This window comes from Netta rufina (genome assembly GCF_964035555.1).
Source record: "Netta rufina genome assembly, chromosome: 20".
In the NCBI taxonomy this organism is placed as follows: domain Eukaryota; kingdom Metazoa; phylum Chordata; class Aves; order Anseriformes; family Anatidae; genus Netta; species Netta rufina.
In genome coordinates, this window is record NC_140144.1 from 11,315,443 (window position 1) to 11,340,346 (window position 24,904).

At 42.0% G+C, this 24,904-nt stretch overlaps 1 protein-coding gene across 2 annotated transcripts in view; it reads left to right on the forward strand.

Annotated features, from left to right (window-relative positions):
- The window catches only part of NEK6 (NIMA related kinase 6), a 58,644-nt gene that overhangs the window by 9,882 nt on the left and 23,858 nt on the right, over positions 1 to 24,904 (forward strand). For both annotated transcript variants that reach the window (XM_084299133.1, XM_084299134.1), the window contains exons 2-5: positions 11,059 to 11,186; positions 17,865 to 18,005; positions 18,945 to 19,007; positions 22,211 to 22,321. In XM_084299133.1, coding sequence (XP_084155259.1) covers positions 11,094 to 11,186; positions 17,865 to 18,005; positions 18,945 to 19,007; positions 22,211 to 22,321 — 408 coding nt within the window. In that variant the 5' untranslated portion in view covers positions 11,059 to 11,093. The remainder of the gene's footprint in view (positions 1 to 11,058; positions 11,187 to 17,864; positions 18,006 to 18,944; positions 19,008 to 22,210; positions 22,322 to 24,904) is intronic.

Here is a 24,904-nt window from a genome sequence, read left to right on the forward strand (position 1 = left end):
TTCCTGAGACAAATCTTGGTGTTTCTGCAAGTGCCTGATGGTAGAGTTGTCCCCACTGCTGAGCAGGCCCATGTCAGATATTTTGAGGTGTGTTCAGCATAATTACTCTTAAAAACTGGTAATTCAGGATGGTTGGAAAATTACATTTTGCTTTGTTCATAGATTGCTGAAAACTAAATTGCACTCTGTGCTTCAGCTGGGTATTTTTCTTTCTTTCTTTTGGTAGTGTTAGGACTTCTCCCCTGAATTCTTAATGAAAGAAAAAGCGTGGGGCGGGCAGGACAGGAGGCTCGTGTTTACATGAGTGAGCCTACGGGTTTTAATAATCTGCTGATTCTTCTGGGTTTATGCCTCAACAGTGGGGCTTGTTAGAATAATGAAACACACAGGGCAGAATGTAGTGCTGAATGTTTTTTGTCTGGCACAGAGCTTGCGCATTTAGCCAGAGCTTTCTCAAAAGGTTGATTCCCAGCTTCTTGTCAGAACATTCTGTGCAGGCCTCTGTAGGAGAAAAAATTGGACCCAATTTAAATAGACAGTCTTGTGAATCCTGAAAGAATTTGGGCATTTAGCCCAGGAAAGGGAGAGTTCTCTGCAAGAACGTCATTAACCCTGTCTGTCATCAAAATAAGTAATAAAAGTAACTATGCAGACTTTATAAAGAACAGAACTTTCTTGTTTTACCCCGCAGCCGTGATTCGTGAGGCACTGGTGCGTGAATCTTGCTCTCCAAGGAAGCTGTCCCAGTGGCAGAGGGGATGGAGGGGCCCTGCGGGCAGTGCCGTGGAGGAGTGGGCACGAGGTGCAGACAGCATCAAACCAACCCAACCCAACCCAACCCAAACCCATGCTGTTAGTTCCAGGAATGGGTAGGGAAAGCAGTCATTTTATTTAGTATAGATAAGCCACTTTATAGCAACATTCGATAGTAGCTGGCCCGGCATATTTCGAGGAGGAATGATACAAACGTGTTTCTAATGTAGCTATTTTTGTAAGTAGAAAAATGTTCAATCTTTTTACACAGGGAAGAGTTTCTGCTTCCGTTTGGCTGTTGCTTGCAGGATCCAGATGCGGGGAAGCTCTTGCAGTGCTACATCTGGCGGCTTTGTAAGTTGTGCAGAGGGTTTACGAGGTGGCTTTGAAGTTGCCTTTGGATTTGAATCATATGAGTCTTCACGTTGGCTAGGCTGCATCATTCTCAGCATCATTTCCTCTTACTTTAGATTATGAGAAATGTAAATACTTCAAGCTGTTGTTCTGATGTTTTGAAGTTGGGCCTACATAAATATATATATAAAATATATAATGTCCTCCTCTGTTCCTCTTCCCTCCGTTCCAGATAGATATGTTGGCTATAAAGACACAAATTCATGAGCAGGGTGGCTACAGCAGGTTTCAGGGATTTCGAGCCCATCTGATGTGAGCTGAGGAAATACTTCGTGTTCTTCGTTGCATGTGGTGGGAACGTATTTCAGGGATTGGCGGAAATCGGATGTTTTCCCCATAGGTTGGGAATAGTCGGTCTTCCCTACTAGATTTTGGCTCTGTTTTTACAGGGGTTCTTTGGGTGTTGATTCAGAGTGCAAACTGGTTGTATTTCACGTGCAGATTGCCAGCTTGCTGGTAGGACCGTAAGCTTGCTTTCTTACGTGCAAATAGCTGATTGTTCCCTCGATGCAGGAGGAGGCTGCAGCCAGCGGGATAATGAAGCTGACGTTACGGGCACAGACAGAGCACACTTCATAGCTCTATGTGATGTTACTTATTTCAGTTATGATTTAATGATGTGAAAATGTCTGGCAGTTTCTGTGAACGTATATGTTATGAATATATTTCCAGCCTATATTTAATCTTTCCTTCATCTGAAATGAATGAATTCTGAGAAGGACAACAGAAATGTTCTTAAATAATTTGGCTTCAGGCTTGAAAGCTTTATTGCATTATAAATTAAAAGGTAAGCATGTTGTTGCATGCTTAGTAAGCAATACGGTAGATTTAGTATGTGTTTATTTTTAACGTGTTTCGTTAACACGAATAGTGGCCTGAGAGGTCTATCTCTACCCTTTCAAAGGTTGTAAAAATGAATTAAATGAATACTTTTGGAAGGCTCGAAATTGCGCCTAGAAGAATATAAATTAGTTGGGGGAAAATGCAGCCTGCTGTTGCTGTTCTGCATTTACAGTATTATCTGTCTTCAAAGGAGCTGTTGTCAGTTTAAATGCAGCTGACTGCCATCCATACTAAATTTTGATTTTAAATACGTATTTGATATTTATCTACAGATAGGAAAACTGTACGTAAATATTTACACATGGTGTTGCAGGAGGAAATTCCGTGCAGGGAAGTAAGAGGTAGGACTAGTCCGGTTAGGCTGGTGAAAAGGAACATTTATCTCATTGTCACATTGATTACTTAGCCATAACTGTAAATCACTAAGTGCCCTTGGCATCGATCCTAGGGCTGTTTAATAGGAGCCATGTGAAACCATCCCTTGTAATGAGTGGATTGAGCTACATAACATTTAAAGTATATTTAGAAGACTTTTAAAAACAATTATATCTTTTGATTTGGCATCAAGTTCTAAGAAGCAGATTTCACAACATACTAAAAAACAAACAAACAAACAAAAACACAGCACTAACAAAAACCTCACATTAAACCTGTCCTCCAAGTCCACGTTACATACCACAAAAAGAGTAGATAGTTTACAAGAAAATAATAACAGTAGTAACAAGGAACAAATAAAAGATAGAAAATCGTTTAGCAGCTGTTGGTGTGTTTGGAGCTGTAGGGAACATACAGACCTCATCTACGTAAGAGCAGTGTAAACTATTGTTGATGATATATGGAGAAAAACACAATGGGAACATGAGAGATTTCGAACCAAAATTAGAAATAAGTTGTTAACTACCTTTCTGGTTGGTGGGGAGAACTAAGTCAAGTAATGGGCATAAAAGCCATTCTATCAGATCTATTGTCTTAACTCCAGTAGCATCGTCAGGTGTATAGCTGAGGTATAGCTGAGAAGGGGAAAATACTGACAGAGACCTTGCTATTTCCAAGTCATTTTAATAGATTTGTTGCCAAACTAGACTATAGTGTACTTGAAAAAGATAATCTTGCCTGCTAAAAATGGGAATATGGACCTGAACTGGATGTAGAGAGTAATTTAAAGGAGAGTGGAAAGTTTGACATGGATATTTAATTATTGGCAGGAAGCATTTGTTTTATTGACATCCGCAGTGAGATGGCTCCGACTAGCTTAAAATTTGTTGACTTAATGTCATTTTGCTTCTAGGTATGGAACAGTGAATTACAGTGTCTGTCACTGCATTTGTTTAATGAATATCAGTTGTTGACATAAAATGAAAAAGCTCTAGGGCTTTTCAGCCATTTTGCTAAAGCATTCGTGGTGGATTTTGGGTCTTCAAGAAGCCAGCACTCCATTACTGGCTGTTAACACTTTGTGCAAACTAGATTCTGCACAAAAGTTTGCAGAAAGTCTTAACGTAACCCCATCTGCACCTGCTTTCAGGATAAATAATTCCAGCACTCATAAAATGGAGCACATGTCTGAGACACTGAGAAGACTTGGGTTCTGTTCTTCTAGGTAGTAGTCAATTTGTAACAAACATCCTCACCCTTTTAGGGTTTTACAAATTAAATTGCTGGTATGGTTTTTACCAAGGGCTGTGACTTCCCTGATACTAAAGACAAGGAAAGCTGATTTCTGCCAGTTTTCAGTTGTCCTTTAGAGCTTATGTCATTGAGGATGAATAAAATTATATTAGATAGTATATTAGCCCTTTGGTCATGGATGGAATTACTAAATCCAATGAAGTTGTGTAACTGGGTGATCTTAATACTGTTTTTAAGAGTTTATTCACGCTTCTGTATATTTTATGCTTTCTTGGGCTTTGCATGTGTACATAATTCATGCTGTATTACATTTGCTGGTGTACATGTATATGCATAGATACAGTTTCTTCCTAATATTAAGCCTAAATTCTTGAAACTGTTGACTGATGATACATCTGCTCTTTGCGTAACAGTTCTTGCTCGGATTCCCTTATTGCAATCTGGAGCTGTTAGTAAGGAAAAAATGCACGGTCCTTCCTCTGCACGGCTTCTGGTGGTCGTAGGCAGTGTCGCCACCGCAGCAGCATTCCAGCCAGCTGCACGTTCTGTAGGCAACTCTTTCTAAACATTTTTTCACTAAATTATTTGCTTAACTCTGCTCTTGCTGCATTGTCTCCCATCTCTTGCATTTCGTCGGCATTCTTCATGTTTTTTCCCTTTAACATTTGTATTTATAGGTTGTTTTTATTTTCAGTGTTGGCAGGTGTGTATTTCACATTAACATGAGGCTTTTTTGGATGTTAGGCTGCTATTTGCTTATGGTAATTTCCAGTCATCATAAGGTGACTGTTGAGAGAGATGAGCAGAGAGGGAAAAAAAATTGTCAAGCATTTACAGTAAATACTCTCTGCTTTTGGAAACACTGTCAGAAGTTTAATTGTTAGGTTCAAGTAAGTTTGTCATGTGCCAGACAGAATCAGTCTGCTGTAATGAATGGGTTGTGCACTTCCACCAGCAAAAAGGGAGAGTGAGAAACCCGGGGATGCTCAGGACTCCCTGTCACCTTGCACTGCAGAAGGGATGGGGTAGGCTTTTTAACCTAGCCTGTAATTAGGTTTTGCATGGAAGCATATATTACTGCGCTTGCTTTGCCAAAGCTCTTCAGTATGATGGATGAGATTTAAAGGTTGATCTGCCTAAATTGCAATGAGAATACTAACGACAGAGATATTTCTGTTGTGAACTATTCCTACCAGACATCACGGCTGTGACAGAGATGGTGTAAGATAATGGACAATAAAAGTCACTCAAAAATAATACTCTCCTAGGATTGGACTGCCTTCTGCACGGCACGTACCCTGAACCAGAGCGATAATGTAATCATAAGCCAAGATCATCATTTAAATATATAGGTAATCTCATATAGTATCCTGACAGATTTATTTTACGAGCAGGCAGGAGAGAATATTCTTGGGCAGTAGAGAGGAAGAAAGCGTTACTGACGCGGCTGTGTGTATTTTGTAAAATAGTTTGCTCCAGCCTTTTGGGAGCGACTCCTGCGGCCGGGCTCTGCTGCAGACGTCGCCAGCTGACGGGCAGCCTGCCTGCCTCGGGCGCAGTGGCGGCTCTGGTTCACAGTTAATCTGTATGCTTTGTACGTGGAGAGGTGGGAGTTGGGGCAGTACTTTAAGAGATGCACTTGACTGTGTTTAAACAACCGGTGGATTTCTGGAACGATGTAAGACTTGCCTTTTTGTTTTGTTATACACAAGGTACCCGAATAGAGGGGCTTGCCTCCTGCTGCACTGAGGATTGGGATGGGGAGGTTGTGAGAGGCAGACAGTAACTGAGCGGAAAAGCATGGACATACATATGTATGTACGTATATCATGATATTTGAGGGCACTGGAGCAGGTCAGAGGTACAAACAGCACAGTAACGTGCCCAGGAAGGGCACAGCTGCCCCCATTTTGCAGCCAGCAATGTTGACACTGCTGGAGGCCAGGTTGCATTGCTTTCAGGACGGGAAGCTGTGCCAAAGGAGAAGGCCCCAAGCCCCATGGTTCATTCCAGAATGGTTTTTGTGGTGGTATGAGGAAGGGCTGGAGTTGCAGGGCGCGTTACAGAAGCAGCCTCAGGAGGGGCCTTCACCTGAAGCGCGGAGCAGCCCCGCCTGCCAGGCTCCTGGCACCAGCCATGGTGCCTCCCCTCGCTGCCTGCGGCCTTTCTGCCTCAGCGGGTGCTTGGGCCTGGTTTGATGTGCTCTTCGCTCCCCTCCTGAGCGCTTTTCACCCCCATAGTGGAGGGCCAGAGTGCTAGGCCCGCCTGAAGCCATGCTGCGAGAGCAAAGCGCTTGTCCCATGTAGGCCTCGTTGTGTTCCCCTCCGCTCCGAAATCTCTTCTGAGTTCCTGAAGAGCATCTGACTTTTCACAAAGCTGCTGAGATACAAACCGAAAGAAAATGAGGTGGAACTTCTTGGAACCTTGAGTGCTTTTGGTGCACTGGTTTCAAAATTTGTGTCTCCCAATTTAAAGCCTGTTGCGTGAGGCGAAGCAGCTCTAGGCCAAGCTCAGGTACATTTTCTCAAATATTTCTCTATTTATTTAGGACGCTGGTTCAATTGGAAGTCTTTCACTTCCTTCCATTGTTTTCAGAAACTGTTTTCCCCAGTGGCTGAGGCGCAGGCGAACAATCGTGCAGCATTAACATCTCTGCAAATATTTACATAGGCAGTACATTCAGCTACATAGGAACTGCCCTTTTCTGTGCCTGGCTATATGCTGCCGTGGTGTCTGCCCTGTACGAGAAAGTTAAAAGCATTTTCCAAGGCAGCATGCCTTGCTTTATATTGTACAGCTAAGTACCAATACTTTAATAACTGTAAATATCAGAGTATTCTATACTTGTGAGAATTCCTTCTGATTTTGCTGTGATAAAAGTGCTTTCATGTTTGGTGCAGAGGGAGGTGAGCCTGCCTCTGCTCTTGTAATATAGAGGTGGCACAGGTAAAAGCAATGTGTGATCATAAGCTTTGGTGTTTGAAACTCACCTGAATGGGTGACGTTTTTGCTGCTGTACGAGTTATTACATTGGTTGGTAGCCAAGCCAAGCAATCTGGAGTTTATCTGGCTAATTAAAATTGACCCCAAACGCCAAACAATTGTGATATATCCTTAACATGACTTGGCTGGACTATCCTGGAAGTAATGCTGCATCAATAGAGCATCAGGGAAATCTCCCTGTGCTTTTAGGCACCAGCACTGGTATCTGCTCCACTTACCCCTTCCTCTCTCAAAGACTGGAAGCCCAATTGCCATCATTTGTTTTTAATGTTTAGTTCCCAAAGCAAGCAATTGCTTTTTTTTGGAGACAGAAGTAATTGTTTCAGTTTCAATTAAAATCTGGTTAAAGTCTGACTTTAAAATCTGGAAAATGCTGCAAGAGATTTTCTGAATCATATATAACCCTTGCTTTTGTGTATGTGGATTTTTGAGGCATGTGTGTTATTGGGGACTCGCTCAAGTTAAATATCTCATACATGTATTCATAGTAATGTCAAAAAGCTGTTAGGTTGTTCTTGTAATACCTTTTGCAGGTGAGGATCCAGTTCTTTTATCCACTTTCTGGAAGATACGTGATGCTTCATGCAATTTAAATATGTTTTAATTTACTGTCATGGTCAAGACCCAGTCTGAGGCTGTTTGACACCGCAGAGCTTCCTTGGAAATTTGGAAGCATAATAAAAAGCCTGTCACTTGAGAAATGAAAGTGCAGAACTAGAACAATGTAAAGTGAAAATGTGCCAGTGTTGAGAGATCTTATTCAAAGACTTCTTATTTCCTACTGTTGTCTTTGGCTGTTTTAAACAGATTTAAAGCAAACAAATGAAAAACAACAAAAAACCACAACACCCTAACCCTCAATTATTTGTCTGCAACTGCTGCTCCTCCCTGAATTTGATAACGAGGAAGTGAGACCAAATCAGGAGTGTTGTTGTGGCTGCTTGTTTTTTTGTTCTGAGTAGCTGTTCTCTTCCGTATTCGATTATTTTTGTTGATGCTATATTGTGTCAATGATATTGTTGCTGATAAAAAGTGGTATGTGAAATGAGTTTATTACTCCACTTGTTAGTAAAATTACATCCTAAAGCATCACATGAAACCCAAAAACTAGGTATAAGCAATAATTTTCTTCAAGTGCAGAGGCTGCCAAAATCTTAATTTTTCCCTTCTTTCCAACTCTTAAAAGAATAATAAGGAAAATTCATTACCAGTTAATATCACCGTCAGCTCTGGAGGCATTCCTTGCAGTAACTAAGCTGAGCTGTCACATAGGTCAGCCTCCTTGCTGCTCGTGGCCGACACGCACGTGGTGCTGCTGCGTGGTTAGCATGCAGGAGGTGCTGCCAGCCCGATCCCTGCAGCCTGAACAAGGTGGGAGTTTGTAACTCACTTGAATGACTTTGAGAAGACCAGTCCTTTTAAGAGGAATGAACACGTGGCTTTTGGTACACTACATTTTATGCAAATGCTTACATTAGTTAGAAGGAAGTGTTTCATGCGAATGGTTGGAATCCATGAGATAATTTCATGCACTGATTATGGGACTCTGAAAAAGCTGGCAGCATTTTGACACTGTACAACCCGAGTTCCTTTTTGGACATCGCAGAGTGCCTTTGTGTCCCTGGCTGCTATCTGCAGGGCCTCTCGCGAGGATCCCCCAGCCTACCTATGCGGCGGTTGCCAGCAGCCCAGAATAGCTGAGCTGACAGCTCGGGGCAGGACACGCTGTCCCGTAGGTGTCGGGCTGCGGGCGGCTGTCATGTGAGCCCTGCGTATCTCTTTTCAAAGCTGATATTTGGTTCTTGCCTCTTCCTTCGCTTCCAGCTGTAGCACTTGAAACAAGCAGTGACCGAACCCAAACACGCCGCCCAATAAATGCTCCTACGTGCTGGTGGTGGCCGGACTGTTCCGAGCTGCTGGGTGCCTTCCCGTTGTCTGAGCCCTGGCAGTGAGCAGCCCTACCTTGAGCTTCCCGTGGCAGCCAAAAAGCCGTGGTTCTCCCCGGAACGTCCCGGATTCATGTGTGATCAGATGTCTGGGGTTCTCATGTTTAGCTGGAACTGCCTCCTCTCTCCGGGCTCTGTTCCTGTCCTGAGGCAGGAGGCAGCAGATAAGATGTTTGATCAGTTAGCCTACAGGTACTTCATGTGCACTGCACGGACATGCCTTTTTATCTCGAGGCTGCGAATGTGAAATTCCCAAATTCCTTGGGAGATGAGTGGCAAAAAGGGTGGCTGTCAGAGCCTGTGCTCTATAGCAGCGTTTCCTCTGTGCCTGGGGATTTGGGAAGAATAAATAAATAAATAAAAAATAAATTAAAAAAAAGCAACATGTGTTACATTCTCCCTTTAGTGAATGACCTTTATAAATAATGAATAATAAAATAATGAGTAAAAATAAAATAATGAATAATAAAATAATGGTTAAGTTTAATAATAGTAGCTAGCATAATATAAGGTAGGAATTTAATAGGTCTCTTAACACCAACATTAAATTCTCCTATTTTTCCTTTTTAAATGTTCACCTTTGTTGCTAATAAGTCTACAGATACCTGAAACGGAAGGAATGCTAAAATCAAGCTGTGTCATGCTAGTAGTGATTATCTTTCTTCTTAGAATCATCGCAGGGTTTGGGCTGGAGGGGACCTTAAAGGCCACCTGTTCCAGCCCCTACTACGGGCAGGGACACCTCCCGCTGAATCGGGTTGCTCAGAGCCCCATCCAGCCTGGCCTTGGCTCTTCTTCCACTGGAGCTTCATTGTTCTGACTTGGACAAACATCTTTTACTAAGAGCAACCCTTGCATTTGTCTCTTCATATGTGGTAGCTATCCCCACTTTCACCTCTTTCCTAGTGAGTGCTTGCTGGAGGGAGCATTCGTATGCCTAAGGACCAGGAGGAGCAATTCCCGGTGCTTTTCCCAGTGCCGTGTGCTCATGTTGCAGTGGCTGGCATTGGAAAGCTGGAGCTAAAAGCCCACTTTGTCGACAACTGTTAGAAGAACCAAGCACAACTTGCAATAGAAATTCTTCTGCATCGTGTTTTCTCTCTCCCCCCGCACACCCCCCCAAATATTTAAAATACCTTTGCATTTTAAATTAAGAATTAGTCATTGCTCAAATGCCAGGCATGCACTATTAATACACTAATGAGATCAGGTTGTGCTCTGTCACCGAGTGAGTACTTGCCAAAACTCCTGAAACAAGTTTCTGAAAATGCTTTTGTTGGCCCCTAAATCTCACCTTGTCACTGTTATGCCTCTCGTCACCATTAAGGACAGCAGCACTGCGGTTCTAAAATGAGATCTTACCTAGAGCACGCACGGATAATGAATAACCAGCTATGAAATACGTTGTTTAGCAAGCCAAAAAACTCACACACATCCTTTGGAGGGGAAGGGACATCAATGTGTTCATGTGCACTACGCTCTGGTCTCATTGCTGAGGACTGGCTTTGCTCCCAGGGCTGGATCCTGACCCCAGACCATTAAATTATTAAATTAAATTATTCCATTAAATTACTAAATTAAATTATTTCAAATTTAACAAGTGTGTTGTAAGAATCACAAAGGACGTTTGGGGCTTTCTCTGTGTGAATTATTTATTACCATCTCTGGAAGAACACGCGGATAGTTGGGTTCACCTTGATTGTAAGATGTATTGTGGAAGATCAGAAGATGTAGACCCTAAACCAGAACTTAACAAACGTGACCTAGGGAAAAGCACACCTTTTCTTGTGTTGTATGGCCTCGTTGATTGCACGTGCCTGAGATTTCCAAAGAGCCTTGAATGCTTTAAAAGCAGGCAAGGTAGGGTCTGTTTGGAAATTCCTTAAGGCTGAGGAATCGCGGTGGGGCGTGAGCTGGTGTTCATTTTTGTTTTGTGAACGGAGAAGGTGCCGGCCTTCCTGCAGCCGTCGCTGCGTGCCTGGTGCTGTAGGGATCCCCTCGCTCAGCAGCTCCAGGGGAAGCGCCCCTCCCTGCCGTTAGCCGTGGTACCGGAGTTGATAAAAGCAATGTTTTTTTGTAGATAACGTACCACTGAGCAAATAAACCCCTTCTCTGCTATTTTTCTTAGCATGAAAGCATACCCCTAATGTTTGCCATCGAGGTGTTTTTGTTCTGTTATCTCAGGGGCGCGGGCATAAGTGTGACCTGTTGCTGCGTGCTCACGCGTGGCCGTGCCGGCGTGCGGTGCATCAGGGCCAGCCAAGGTCCCGCGGGGCACTGCTGGGTGCCAGGTTTGGGGCTGCTGAGTTCCACTTACACACGGAGCCCATCAGAGAGGGGAAGAAGGGGGCGGAATCAGTTCTCGCAGCCTTGCTGCACAGCCGCGTCTGGGCACACCCCTAGGAAGAGTTTTTGCTTCCCGTGTTGGATTGGCACTGACGAGCCTTCTTCTCTCTGGCGTTGCTCGCAGCTCCCGCGGAGTGAGGCAGGGTTTGGCATGGTACCATGGAGGGGCAGCACAACCACCCGCACCACCTGGGGGACCAGAACAGCGCGCTCTGCAAGCTGCCGGGCCAGGACTACCAGCATGACCCTCAGGTAAGCGGGGCTCTCTTCGGCCCTTCTTTGCTTTTCTTCCCTGCCTTTTACAAAGCGTGGGGAATTCTTAGCAATTTTTTTTCCCTTTTCCTTTGTTTATAGCACAGTTGTGGCAGTTCTAGGGTATATCCAGCTTGGGATTTTGCCAGCCAGGCAGAGTTTCCTGAGTCCGATTTTTGATGATGATAAGAGACAAAGGAAATACTTTAAATTTCACTTAAAGCAAGTGTTTTTAAAACATCTTATAAAAACATGAACTGTGTTGGCTTTCTCTTCTCTGTGATTCTTTGAAGAAAAGGCAGGTGTTTGAATGTAAGTGAATAAATATATTTTATTTCCTTGTATAGATTAATAGCAAATGCTGATGAGAGAGTTACAAAATACAAGAAAGTTCATCCTACATGAAATTGTAGACTCTCTGACTTCATTTCCTGAGAGTTTCTGGAAGATTTCTACTGCAATATATTTTGTCCATACTGTCATCAGCTTACACTGTAGTGGTTCCTCTCCCTTCCCCTTCCCACCCTTCTGCAGCAGTGGGTTAAAACAAGGTTAGACCCTGTAATAAAATAACAGTGAGACCTTCACTGTAATCATGAAACTTTTGTTTCGTGAATTCTGAAAACTTGAATTTTTCAGACTGTTACACTGTTTTTCAGACCAGATGAGTTTTAGTTGTTTGTATTTTGAAAAGTGAATAAAAAGCATCTTGGAAAAGCTGTCAGAAAGAAGAATATTGGAACTGTGGCGTAACACTGCCACGGGGAGGGCACGTGGGTGTTAATTTGTTGTTCCAGCTGTGCAGGCCAGCGATGCTCAAGGTTTCTTGAACAAGAAATGGTCATTAGGAAGGCGGTATCAAAACCCAGTACAGGGTTTGCAAAAACAACGAGTTGCCTACACGATAGTATGACAATGAATGTATCTTATACAGCACTACTTGGAAAATACGTTGTATGGAGCAGAGCTCCCCTCTCCTAATGTAGCAATTTGTCATATTAAGTCATTTAATAATAATTGAATCCCCTTGATTAATCTCCTAGAATTAGCCAGTTGCATTTTGAGCAATTAGGGTTAATTACTGCCTCATTTGGCAGGATAGAGCCCCTGTAATTATTTCATGAACAAGATTAGGAAGTGTTCCTGTGCAGCAGATACATTCATGGCATCTTGGAGCACATGTTAGAATTTGTAATGACATAGTTAAGTGTAATTAGTAGCTAATAATCTATGTTCTGCTGCTCTGCTGATGCTGAGTGGGCTCGTTTTGCTGTATGGTCATTGTTAGTGAAACCTCCCCTCCACTCTGCTAATACCCAAGTTGTGTTAATGGAGGTCTCTAAGTATATTAACTGCTCTGAGAATGATCTAGTCTGGAATTAGGATTGCAGGAAGGTTTTTGTGTGTTGTTTTTTTTTTCCTTTTTTTTTTTTTTTTTTTTTTAAGATAAAAAGGGGAGGGGAGAAGGTGGAAGCTGAAAAACAAATAAAAAAACAAATAACAAAATATGCAGTCTACCAGAAAAATGCCTCTGCTCAGCAAATGCAGTTTAGAAATTAACAAAAAATCTAGTATTCAGAGGGCAGGCCACCTTACACTGATGACATGATATGATTGCTTATTACATATTTCTGATTTTCCATTTTACAGGAACGTAATTATGTATAATTTTTAATTTCCTGGTACGTTTTACCTGGAAGAATCTGAGATTATATCTTTTTTTTTTTTTTTTTTTTTCTTCTGAAGGTGCAAGCAGTGCAGGCACGCTATAGAATAGTGCATGGATGAGAGGAGGGTTTGGAAAGAAAAATCTGACTAAAGTTGCCTTACGAGAAGTGCCGTGCATGGCGGGGATGAAGGCAGAAGAGACAGAGCCTGGGTTTTTGCTGCAGGCAGGGAGGGGTTTGGTACAGCAGAGCCCGCTCCTCCTGCCAGCCCCTTCCCCCCCAGAGACCAATGCAAGTGCCTGCTCCCCCAGTAGAAGCTTTTCTTGTAATTGCACGGCTTCCTAAAGCATTTTTCCATGCTGACAGAGGTGTTACTTCTATTTCACAGGTATCAACAAGAAGTTACTTGATGTCAGGTAACTTGTTAGTAGAGCTAGGAGTGAGGGTATCAGACTCTTCTTCCTGTCTTTAGCTGCTGTAGCTTAGTGAGAAGAAGGTAGTTCTGAGCAGTGCTTCGTATTTAGAAGTTTTCTAATCAGAGTAAGTGAATGTAAAGTCACAGTTTAGCTTCTGGCTACCTGACTTGAGGAAGTTTGTCAGCAAGGCACACAGCACGCTCCAGTAATATTCTGAGTGAAAGTGTCAGTCACTGACATCTCAGAGTTACTTGTGTTTGTAGCAATAGGAAGGGGAAGTTATTGAGGAATAAACCAGTGACGTGAAATACAGAGCTGCAATTTTTTATTTAGTTTTCATACTATATAAACTTGCTTTTAAACATTCCTCTGATATACTTGCACGTCTTAGCAGTGGAGCTGCTCATGGCAGTTTCGTTTTGGCCTGCCAATTCAAAGTAGATTTGAACATCTAGCAGCAAAGACACTGCAGTTTGTTTTCTGAAGTGCTTAGCTTGTTTCTATGTTAACATGAATTCCTTTGTTGATGTGAATATGTGGTCTGCTATTTTCAAGCTGGTATTTCTCTCTTTCCTCTTCATAAACTAGTACAGATACCTGCTGATAGAGATGTTAAAACTTTGAAATTCAAGCCAAGTTCTTCTGTAAAGCAAACTTTAAATTCTAGGTAACAGTCCAGGTTTAGGATATCTTACAATGGCAGCGTAGTCTGGTTTTGAAGCGGCAAAATGAAAAACCTGATGTATTCTTCAATAATTACTTGACTACCTGTTTGAAGGATAATCCATATTTTAAAAGTTTCCTCATCTCTTGTGAGCCCAGAAGTTCTTTTTTTTTTTTTTTTTTTTTTTTTAATCAATCTGTTCTAAGTGTTCTCATAAATTCACGCTGGAATTCCAACCTCAAAGTATACGAAATTCTTTTCAGGTAAGCATCATTGAGTGGAGATGGGTGTACAATTTGGGACATCATAAAAGGGTTTGAAACACTGATGTTCATAGTAAATCATTGCTTATAATGTATACGTGTTCAACTGTGGGGGCTGAAGCTTCTCCATCTACTATCACAGATGTCTTTTAAAGGTGAAATTAGTTTACGGTAAATGTCATTCAGATGAAGTATGCACTTTAGAAGCAAGGAAACAGTTGCTTTAAAATTAATGATGCATTGCAAATATCAGGAAAAAAAACTTATATCCAGCGTGAAGATAATTAAAATTCAGGTCAGAAGTGTATGACTTAGTCAGGCTAAATTTTTTAATGAGATTTCAGAAAATTAATTGGGCGAGTATGTTTTTACTCTTCTGAAGAATATTTCATTTCATGGCTCTATAGGAAGATGCTTTTATTGGTATCTAAAGATTGTAGTGACTGACTTTTTAACTGTTGGTTAACCGATCTTTAACAATTTTTGGTTGATTAAAAATAATCTAAGCATCGTGCAACCTTGTAGCCACTTGTGCAGACTGATGACCAGTGCTGGTTCCCCACATGGCCATCAGACAACAGTAAAACAATTGAATTTATTATTAATCAGCATTGCACAATGTGTAAACCCTGAGCATTAATTAGCGGTGAACAGTCCCATTTTTTTTGGCTTATTCAGGCTTGTTTTTTGTCTTCCCATACCACTGGGAGAAGCAGTCGTGCAGGCATTGCTCTGTGGCTGGTCAGTATTTCACTGGCCTTTCTGTGCTTAGTCTCTCACCGCTCAGTGTTGGCCTTTGCCTGAAACTCCAGGTTAACGGCTGCAGGAAGGGCTGCTGGGGCAGTTCTCCCAGGACTGCTCAGGTTTTCTCCTTATTATTTGAAAATTACTTACTTATTGGTAGATTAATTGGTCGCACATTCACAAGAGCAGAGGAGCCATCCTTTCCCTTGCTCCCTGTGCCATTGAATGGAGAGTGCCGAGTAAGCTGCTGAGCATCAATATATTGGAGACACTTTTCCTTAAAGAGGAACAAGTCTCTGAGTCAGGAGAACAGTTCAGGATATTTCTTTGGTGGCACTGTAACAGACATCCCTGAAAATGTGGAAGCACGAGTGGAAACTACAACCTATCAGCAAAGAGCAAGTATGTGGCAAGGAATTTTTTTAGTACTGTCATTCTCTGCAATTGCTTGTGTTGCTTTATAATCTGGTATGTAGACTCCTCATCAGCTTTAATTAATTTCTTATCATTGCAGTGTATCTACTCAGGGGCATGCAAGATGAAATAACTGGTTTTTATTGCATTTTTTTTTTTATATTACAAAATCTTGCTGATTCTGTTTTGCAGAACCTCGTAAAACCTCAAATTTTCAGGCTGAAAGTTCTGGTAAACTTCTTCCTTAAGTATTTTGCAGAAGGCCATTGCCACATATTTCTGTGAGCTTTGAAATTTTTGCTTTTGCATCAATGATTACATCTAAAAGAGGACATGTATGCCAAAGATGTTGTCCAGAATAGCTTGTTCCTGCAATAATCTCTGTGTTTCTTCTGAAAAATGAATAGCCTCTTTATTTGAATGAGGAATTAATTGACTTTAATCTTTGGCTTTTATTTTTTTTTTAGTAGAGTACTAGAAGAATGAGACTTCATTGTGTGGACAAAGAGAACAGCCTTTGTCTCAAAATGAGCTGTTCGCAGACTGTCCCTTTCCTACAGCTGCCCTGCAAACCAAAGTGTGCAAATTGCCAAATTATCAAAATGTCTTCAGATTTGTAGTGATTCGCATTTTTTCCCCTCCTATTTCTACTTCTTTAACACTTCACTGCCATAAGTCATGACACAAGTGACATGTATGTCAGGCCAGTCTATGGGGAGGCTGTTCTGAGGAGGTTGATATTAGGTATGCTTAATGTGTGATGTTATTTGTAAGAGCTACCTGCTTACATTTAAGTACAAAAAAGCACAAGAGAAGATTAAATTTAAGCAGAAGTGTGGGAAAGTGGACTGCCCCAGTCAGTGGGGAGCTTTCTGATAGGCTTTGGTCAAACCTGGGCACGCTCTCTGGCTTATACTGCAGTCAAACATCCAGCCTGTATGAAAGCTCCATTACTTTAATTAGGTCTGATAGGTTGTGATAGCAAATGCAAATCTAGGTCATTGCATATGTAAATGTGCAGCTGTAGTCCTGGAGGATGCCAGAACATATCAGCTAAGGTGTCCAGTCGTCATCCGGCATTAGCTCCAGCAAGGCAAGCAGACTTTATATGTTAACCGTGCAAAAGTGGTTGGGACACACACATACCTCCTGTCACTTCACTAACATCATAAATCACACTGCAAGTGTTACCTTTATTCTGAACTCCAGGGTAGAAAATCTTTTGCTCAAACTTTCTTACTGCACAGTTAAGGGGAACGCTTTTATTTCTTTCTGTGGTTTAATGAGATAAAAGTGGTTTGCAATTCTGTATGCTGATGCCTTTGTTTTTATATAAATACCTGACTAATACTTTTTTTTTTTTTAATTGAGTAGTAACAATTTTTATTCCTGTTGCAAATGAAAGAAATTCAAACTTAGTTGTAAGAAACATACACTGTAAGACGCTGTCACTCTGGCTTGTGTGTACTTGTGGTAGAAGTTACTGGACTGAAAGCTTTACTTGCATTTTAAATCTTATTTCCATTCCCAGCCCTCTGGGTTAGGAAATTACAGTAGCAGCAACAGTCACCTCCCTGAGCTTCCAGCCTCTGTGGCCTGCTCTTCCTGGACGCTCGCTGGGGTTGTCTGCTGAAGATGCAACTTAAACGACAGCTGAATCCCTGGGAAACTGTCCCCACAACTTCCCTTGTGTACTTGGCTAATTGCTTTTTGCGTTTTTCGGTGGGAATTCTGAAATGGCTCAAGATGTTGAAGCTTAAAAATAGTCTACTTGGCATGCTCAACAACTTTGTCATTTATTTTCATAATTTTTTTTTTCAAAAATTGTTTAGCGGTCACGTTAATTACAGAAGAAACCGGAATGGCTCTAGGGAGCAATGCAGTCCCTAGAGCCCCTGGTCCTCGTTCCGCTGCCTCTGCCTGCCCGGCTGCATGCTCACCTGAGGCTGCTCCCCAGGAGGCATCGACACCTCCGAGGTGCCAAGTGGGCAAAGCAGATGAGCGGGTGTGCGACCAGGGAGACGGTACTTTGGGGCTCATTAGCTGCTTACATGGGAGGCAAGACTTCTTCCTTTTTAGAAAAGTCGTTTAACTTAATGCAGCTTACATTACTAACAAATTACTGGAAATTAATGCATTTATGGTCAGAATTATCTATGGACTGATGAGCCTGGAATAAATTCCTGATCCTCACAAATGAGAGCACGAGTGCATGTGCGCTTGGAGTTGTTAACTCTGCTCTGTACAAATCTCTGCTCTGGTGCAGCACTGCAAGGAGTGCACAAAGCAAACTGCAGGTGAGGAAAGGAAAGCCAGACCACTCCATGGCCCGTTGTATTTCCAACACCAGGTTTCTTTGTCTTTCTTGCCTTCTGTCCTTATTCTCCTGCACACAATTAGTCTTAGACTGCTAGTTTGGGGTCTTACAGGAGGCAGATTGGGAATGCAAGTTTCTGGGTTTGCTATTGCTTTTTGTAGCTCATTGATTCAATTTCTTTTGAATTGAACAGAGACATTTAACATCGTACCCGTACCGCTGCACGCTGGCAGACTTTCAGATAGAGAAAAAGATTGGACGAGGACAATTCAGTGAAGTTTACAAAGCAACTTGTCTTCTGGACAGAAAACCTGTGGCATTAAAGAAAGTTCAGGTAAGCATTTAAATTCAAAGTGTTACTGCTTAGCAAGTAGAATGGGAATGCTTTAGGTGTCTACACAGATCTAAAAAAGGCATCTGACTCAGAAGTGTGTTCTTTTGTCAGCAGTAATAATGCTATAAAATGTTTTACAAACTGAGATCTCACTGTTTGAGTCCATTGGATGATCTGGTGTGATGTTATTCTATAAATCACGGTTATGCAGCAATAGTAACAGCAGTGTAATTTCATATTTATTTTTAATTTCATTTTTTACCTTATAAAAAAGGTTTATTATTAAATGTGTGGGAAAGAGCAAGGCTCTAATGGCCATCATCATACAGACAAGACTCTGCCATCTCAGCACAGACCAGCTGCGGGAGGCGAGGGCAGGAGGGGCAGCTGGAGGTGCTGGCTCCTCTTCCCCCCTCTGCAGGTGGTGGCGATACCTGGGTGTGCAGGGGCAGCTGCAGGGCTGCTCGGTGGCCAGGCTCTCAAGTGCTGAAATAAAAGACAAAAGAAATGCTCGTGCTTGTTGGAGACTTCAGAAGAATTTCAGAAAAGCTTTCATGCCAGCAGTATTGATTTGTAACTCAGCATAAAGTATTGTCTAGTGTTATTTAAAAGGAAAAAAAAAAGTTTGTCTTTTATTTACCATGTGAAAAAGTAGTAAGCTAAATGTTCGAAAATGATGACAGCAAGTTCACAAGCTAGTATCTTTAGGGTTTTTTTTGCTGCTTAGAATATTGCCTACAGGTTCTACAATTAATTTTACCTTATTGCTAGTACTTTACTATTTTCAAAATAAAGAAAATGTTTCTCTTTGATCTGAGTGTTGTATGTATACTCATTACAGTACAGGCTGTACGAAGTGAGGGACGAAAGACAAATCTCCTGTTAAGTAAGTTCTTAGTTTTTGATATTTCATTTTAATCTGTGTTTTTACCTTTGTAGATTTTTGAAATGATGGATGCCAAGGCTAGGCAAGATTGCATTAAAGAAATTGACCTCTTGAAGGTAAGAATTTTACAATTCCTCTTCAATTTTTTGTTTTGAGGAAAAAATATTTTCAGGTTTGCCTTTCATAGCAAATAAAGCTCATAGGGCACATACAGTCTTAGTAGACTGTGCTTTCTTTTGCAAGCTAAAATGCCTGCATTATATAAGTTCTATCTAAAAGCATTATTTTATTGAGTTTTCTGCCAGTTGTCTAAGGAATCTATTAAAAATCTGTCATAGAAAAATACACCAAGTACTCTTATTTTGGAGAGGTATGCAAGTTCTGTGCTTTGTATTTTGATTTGTTTCTCTCTTTAAAATAAGCTGATTAATGAACCTGCTAAAGGGAAGAAGTTTTGCATGTCTGTCATGTTACATGTGTACATACACGTGTGAAAAATGGTAGTGTAGGTGCAAACTCTGAAACCAGACAGTGCTTTTAAAGTGATTAAACCCACTAATGATCTTTGCTTTCTCAGTAATTTATTTCAAAACGTTTGTGGAAAATATGTACACGTTGCGCTTTGTTGGCTCCAAGCCCATGTATTTAAGTTAAAAACCTCTGTTTGTCTGAAATTAAGCAATACCCATGTTTATTCTGAAGTCTTCAGCGGTAGTCTTCCAAGCAGAGTAGCGTGCCTGCAAGTTCTTGTTTGTGCGTCTTCCTGTAGCAGCTGGAGCTCCCAGGGGAATGAGTTTCCATGATGCCAGCAGAGTGCAGCTCTGCTTTGAAAACTGCCAGCTGATAAAATGGGATTGGTTTTGTTCATCCGGGTTCATCCGGCTGGCTCCAGCGCCTGCCAGTCAGCAGCTGAGCGCGCGTCGCCCTGTGCCTTACGACACGCAACGTGTCAGAGCCTGCCTGCAGCTCGTCTCCTGCTAATGGAGAGCTCTGTGCTGCCTGTCCTTGCAGCAGCATGGAGGTGGCTGAAGGCATGTCTGTGGATGTGCTGGGACCGAAGTCCCTGATGCTGCTGTGCCATCAAACTTTCTAGGATGCGTTAACGAAATAGGAAATGTCGTTAACCCAAGATAAGGTGTTTGCAGTGTTTTTCACATTTAAGGATTTGTGGGAGTTAACATACTTTGCTTCTGACAAAAGAGATTCCAGGTAGCCTTCGTTATGCCACAGGCATACACCGTAGTTACAGAAATAACCCCTGAGTCAATTTACTTATTTATAATAAGCTTGACAAAAGGAAGAGTGGAGCATGGAGATGTGGTGTATCCAGAGTGCTCTGCCCAGCCGCTCCGGGAAAACAGAGTCCAAAGGTCTGTGAGACAAAAGGTAGAGAAAATGTACACGCCTGCATTCACACCTTGGACAGGTTGTGGGCAGTCTCCCACATTTTCCAGCAGAGGAAGGAGCTCGGTAAGGCTCCCTCCAGAGTGCTCATCCTGCTGCTCAGCCTCAGCAAAGGGTGGTGGCAGCTCCAGCTGCTCGTGGGCAGCGCTTGGATGTCTGCTCGTCCACAGAGCCATCACAGAAGTTAGCACAGTGGCACAGGTGTCTTGTTTGTGACCTTGTGTGACTTCACTGTCACAGAAGAAACACCCCTCTTTAGAGCTGATGAGTTTCTTTAAATCAATATGAATTATGTCAATAAAAAGTGCACGTTTGTTCTTTCATGGAAAAAATATATTTAAAATCTTTGTGTTAGTTAAACAACGTTTGTGTGTGAGTAGTTGGGTTTTGTTATATGCAGTAAACTAAGCAGAGGCTGCGGGGGGGAACATGAGCATGGTAAGTCTCCAAAGGTGTGCAGTCTGCATTCCTTGTTAGGGTTGTTGTATTTTGATGCAATTTATTGGCACGTGGTGCTGAGGTTTAGAAGAAGGTTTGTGTGATTGCTTGAACTCCCCATTGCCTTTGGGAACTCAGGAGAGTTTTCCTGGCAGAGCAGCCTAGAGAAGATAGAAAGCAACTCACAAGTCAGAGGCTTACCTTTATCTGCAAGATCAGCGTGCAGCGTCCTGGCGTTGGCTGTGCTGTGTCAGCTTGTGTGATGCTGTGGGGGCCGTGAGGCGTCCCGGCGAGCACACCGTACCCGTATCCGTTCTGCTCCTGCTTTTGGTGCTTTCTTGCCTGGAAGTTGGTCTTTGATCGATGTACCTGAGGGCAGACATGTGAAAGAAATTTCAGCAGAAATGGTGGGCTCTGCTATTTATTTATTTATTATTTATTTAAGGCTTGGTCTGGTGGGAATGCTCTTCTCCTGATGCCTGCACATGGATCCCATTAACACTAATGTGCGTTAGTGTCGAGGCATCGCAAAGGAGAATCTATCCCCTAATGTGCATGCAGAGAGGCGTGATTAGCATGATGGATCATAACAGTGTTTCTTTTGGCTTTGTAACCCCTGAAATAGGCAGGTTGAGTCACAGCTGTTTTGTAGATGAAATGCTCACTTTGGTAGTTTCTAAATTCACTGCATTTCTAAGAGCACAAGAGAAAGATAATGTCATGCAAAATGAGCAAGAGCGAGCAAGTAGAGAAATCTGGGTACTCCGTTACCTTCTAAGCAATTAGTTTTCCGTTTTAAGAAATTCAGACATAAAATATCAAAATGGAAATTTTAATTTGTTGAGCCAGTTTCTTAATTTAGTCCTGTGAATAAAGCATAACAATCTGAGAAGCTGCAAATTTTTAAGAAACAGAGCAGAAAAAATAAAAAGTACAATACCAGTTGTGAATATAAGAAAAAGCTATACTTAAATGGAAGTAATAAGTGAAAATGTAAGCATAAATAACAGGGATAATAGACTAACGTACTGAATGTAATTTGTATGTTATTTTACTTCCATCAAAATTTTTGTTGAATTTTACTCATTTTTATCAAGTACAGTAATCAGTAATTGATTTGTATGTGTGGTTTTTTCATTATTATTATTCTAACAGGGAAAAAAAAACAGTTATTGCTTACTGAGTGTCTTTCAGAATGTTGCTTTTAAATACTTTGTGAGTTTACAAGAGAAAAGGCTGCTTCACCCTGTTCTGGGCCATACTGCTGTTTATGCAAGACAGTATTTTATTAAGCTGCGTTTTTGATAAATGAACTTGTTTCTGATGTGCTCTCTGCATATGGTAACCCAGAGCAGTTTGTAGTTGCACCTATTATCAACCATTTTGCATAATGATTACAAAAATGGTACAAGTTTTGTATCTTTGAGTTGTTACTACACCGTGATAATTTTTTTCCTTGCACTTCTTCTATCTGCAGCAACTGAACCACCCCAATATAATTAAGTATTTGGACTCTTTCATTGAAGACAATGAGCTTAACATTGTCCTGGAGCTGGCAGATGCTGGAGATCTCTCCCAGATGATTAAGGTAAGGAAGTGTCAGTTCTAAAGGGGTACGAACAGCCAGGAGGCAGCAGCCCTGATGCTCCTCTCGCGGTGCCACCCACCCAGAGGGGCCGAGACTGAGCGTCTGCAGGCAGGTGGGATGCAGCAGGGGCTGCTGCTCGCCCTGCCTGCTGCTTCAGACGGGAGCAGGTCTCCGTGTGGGTTGGTGGGATGTGTGCCTTACTTTGCAAGGCTGATTTATCCCACCTGTGATTGATGAGGACATCTAATTGTTAGATTCGGTGTTCACATAGCCTGTCTGCCACTGAAGACATTCAAGGAAGCGTATTGACTTTCCTTGCAACAGGGATTTGGGGTTGAGAAAATGTTTCAAGTACTTGCTCTTCTCTTATGTCGCTCTCAGGAATACTTGTATTGCTGCAAACCAGCTTTAGTTAAGCTGTTACCACCTGCTTTTATATTTTCTTTGACGTGTTAATCTTTAGACATACATCCCTTGTGAGAACAGATGTGTTATATCATGTTTGTTAGCACTCTCAACCTTCTCTCCATGTTTTACCTGTTTTTTTTGCCATCATTATTCTGTAATTATCATAAATGAATGTTTGGAAAGTTCTCCTCCTCCTTGTTGTCACAGTTAAAATATCTTATTAACAGATTTGTTTTCTTTGCCAGCAGAGCTATGAGGCACTAGGCCAAAGGCTGTCAAACAAGTTATCCATTCAGTCCGTAGTCAGTGGCTAAATTTACAGTTTCCCTGAAAATCTGCTCCATCTCAGGGAAGAGTCCCCCTGGGCGAGCAAGCTGGGGGTGGGTGGTTGGCGGAGCAGTTCCTGGGGAAAGCCCCAAAATTCCAGACACGGACCTAATCCACAGACCCCTGATAGCAGCAGCAGCTCTGGACCTGGGGGTGAGGAGGCAGTGGCCGAGGTCGGGGGGAGGCTGGTGCCTTGCTGCGGCCAAGGGGCAGGAGACAGCCTGGGAGAGCCCCTGCCCTGCCCGTGTGTCCTCTTTCAGCACTGTGCTCGTGTCCAGCTTCTCATGTGTTTTCCCAGCAGATCCTGGGAAGCCTGTGGTTCATCACAGGCTCTTAGTAGCTGCGGTTAAGGCTTGTGAGGGTAGGAGTTAGGGCTGTGATCACCCTGGGATGTGCAAATATTTTTCTTCATTTTTAAGTCTTAGCTTAAAGAAGTTTTGCCAGCATAATTGTCAGGTATCATATAAAATATTTGAGCTTTTTACAGTTTTTAGTTTAAGATTTTCCCTACTAAATGTTTTTTTAATCTGTTGGGGTTGGTTATTTCATTTTCTTAAAATTATTTCTTGTATGCCTTAATAAACAGGAGTTACATTTTTCTGTTTTCTGCCCATTCTTAGGTTGATAGCTGGAACAACAGTGTAACTTAATTTTTTTCTGCCAATGCTCTCCAGTCTGGTCTGCTTTCCCGTATGTTTATTGCAGTCATGAGGAAGACGAGGCTTTGTGAAGGTCATATAAATGCTGCCATTCCTTTGGTGCAAATATTTGAATTCATTTTTTTTTGAAGTAAAGGGTGGGGAAACAAAAACAGGAAAAAGAAGAAGAAAAAAAAAAAAAACTAAAACCAGGAGGGAATTAAATTCTCCTCCTAAACATAGCTTGAAAGTAAAATTGACGAGCTGAGGTTTGCTGCCTGCTCTTCTGTGGCGCCCTTGCTCCCCACCCGTCCCTTGGGAATTTAAGCTTATGTGAGGATTTTCAGTTTCGGAGAGGCGGTAGGAACAGCAGTAACAACACTCTGAAGGTGCGAGAGTGATAAAAACAGGGACTGTCTTTGTCACGCCCCTGTTGCCTGCATTATTTATGAGGTATTGTAAAGCTGATGTAACAGAGTGCTGCTGGATAACCCACTGGAGAGTTGGGACTCTCTTGTAAATGTCAGGCAAGTCTTATTGGACATGACATTTAGAAAATTATCACTTGTGGTCTTGCATATCCACTCTTAAATACTTTAATGAGAATTAAATAATATTATCGTGTATATAACACTTTATCCCTCACCCTCTGTAATTCCTCTGTGCTCTCTATCAAGTTTCGGTTTGAAACTGTTGCAAGCTGTCAGACTTGCTGCCTGGGGAATTGCACGGTCGTGCCCCTTCACAGCTGATATGCAAAATAAAATTTGCCATTACTTGAGTCAAACACGATCCAGTAACAGCATTTCACATAAAATACAAAATGTGACAACGGACATCAGATGTCTGTGCTGAGAGGAAAAAGCACAAGTTGCAGAAAGGGGCAACAGCCAATTTCCTTCCTTTATTCTTGCTCTTGCATGCTGCCGACTGAAATTCTCAAGGGTACGATGCAAAAGAAATGTGATTGTAGAGTGCTAGAAGGGTATACAGCGTTTCAGAGATGGTCGTTATCCAGTCATACCTTGTATATCAAAGGATGAGGATAAATCCTAAACCACTGGAAGGGAAGTGTATTAGAAATGTGTTTTGTTAGCGTTCCAGATGAAGAACTTGCTCAGTATCAAGCACAGGAAGAAGCAATGAGAAGTCAGGGACCAATAACCAGAAGTAGTGCAATTTTGGGAAGCATTGAAGGAGGCTGTGGCAC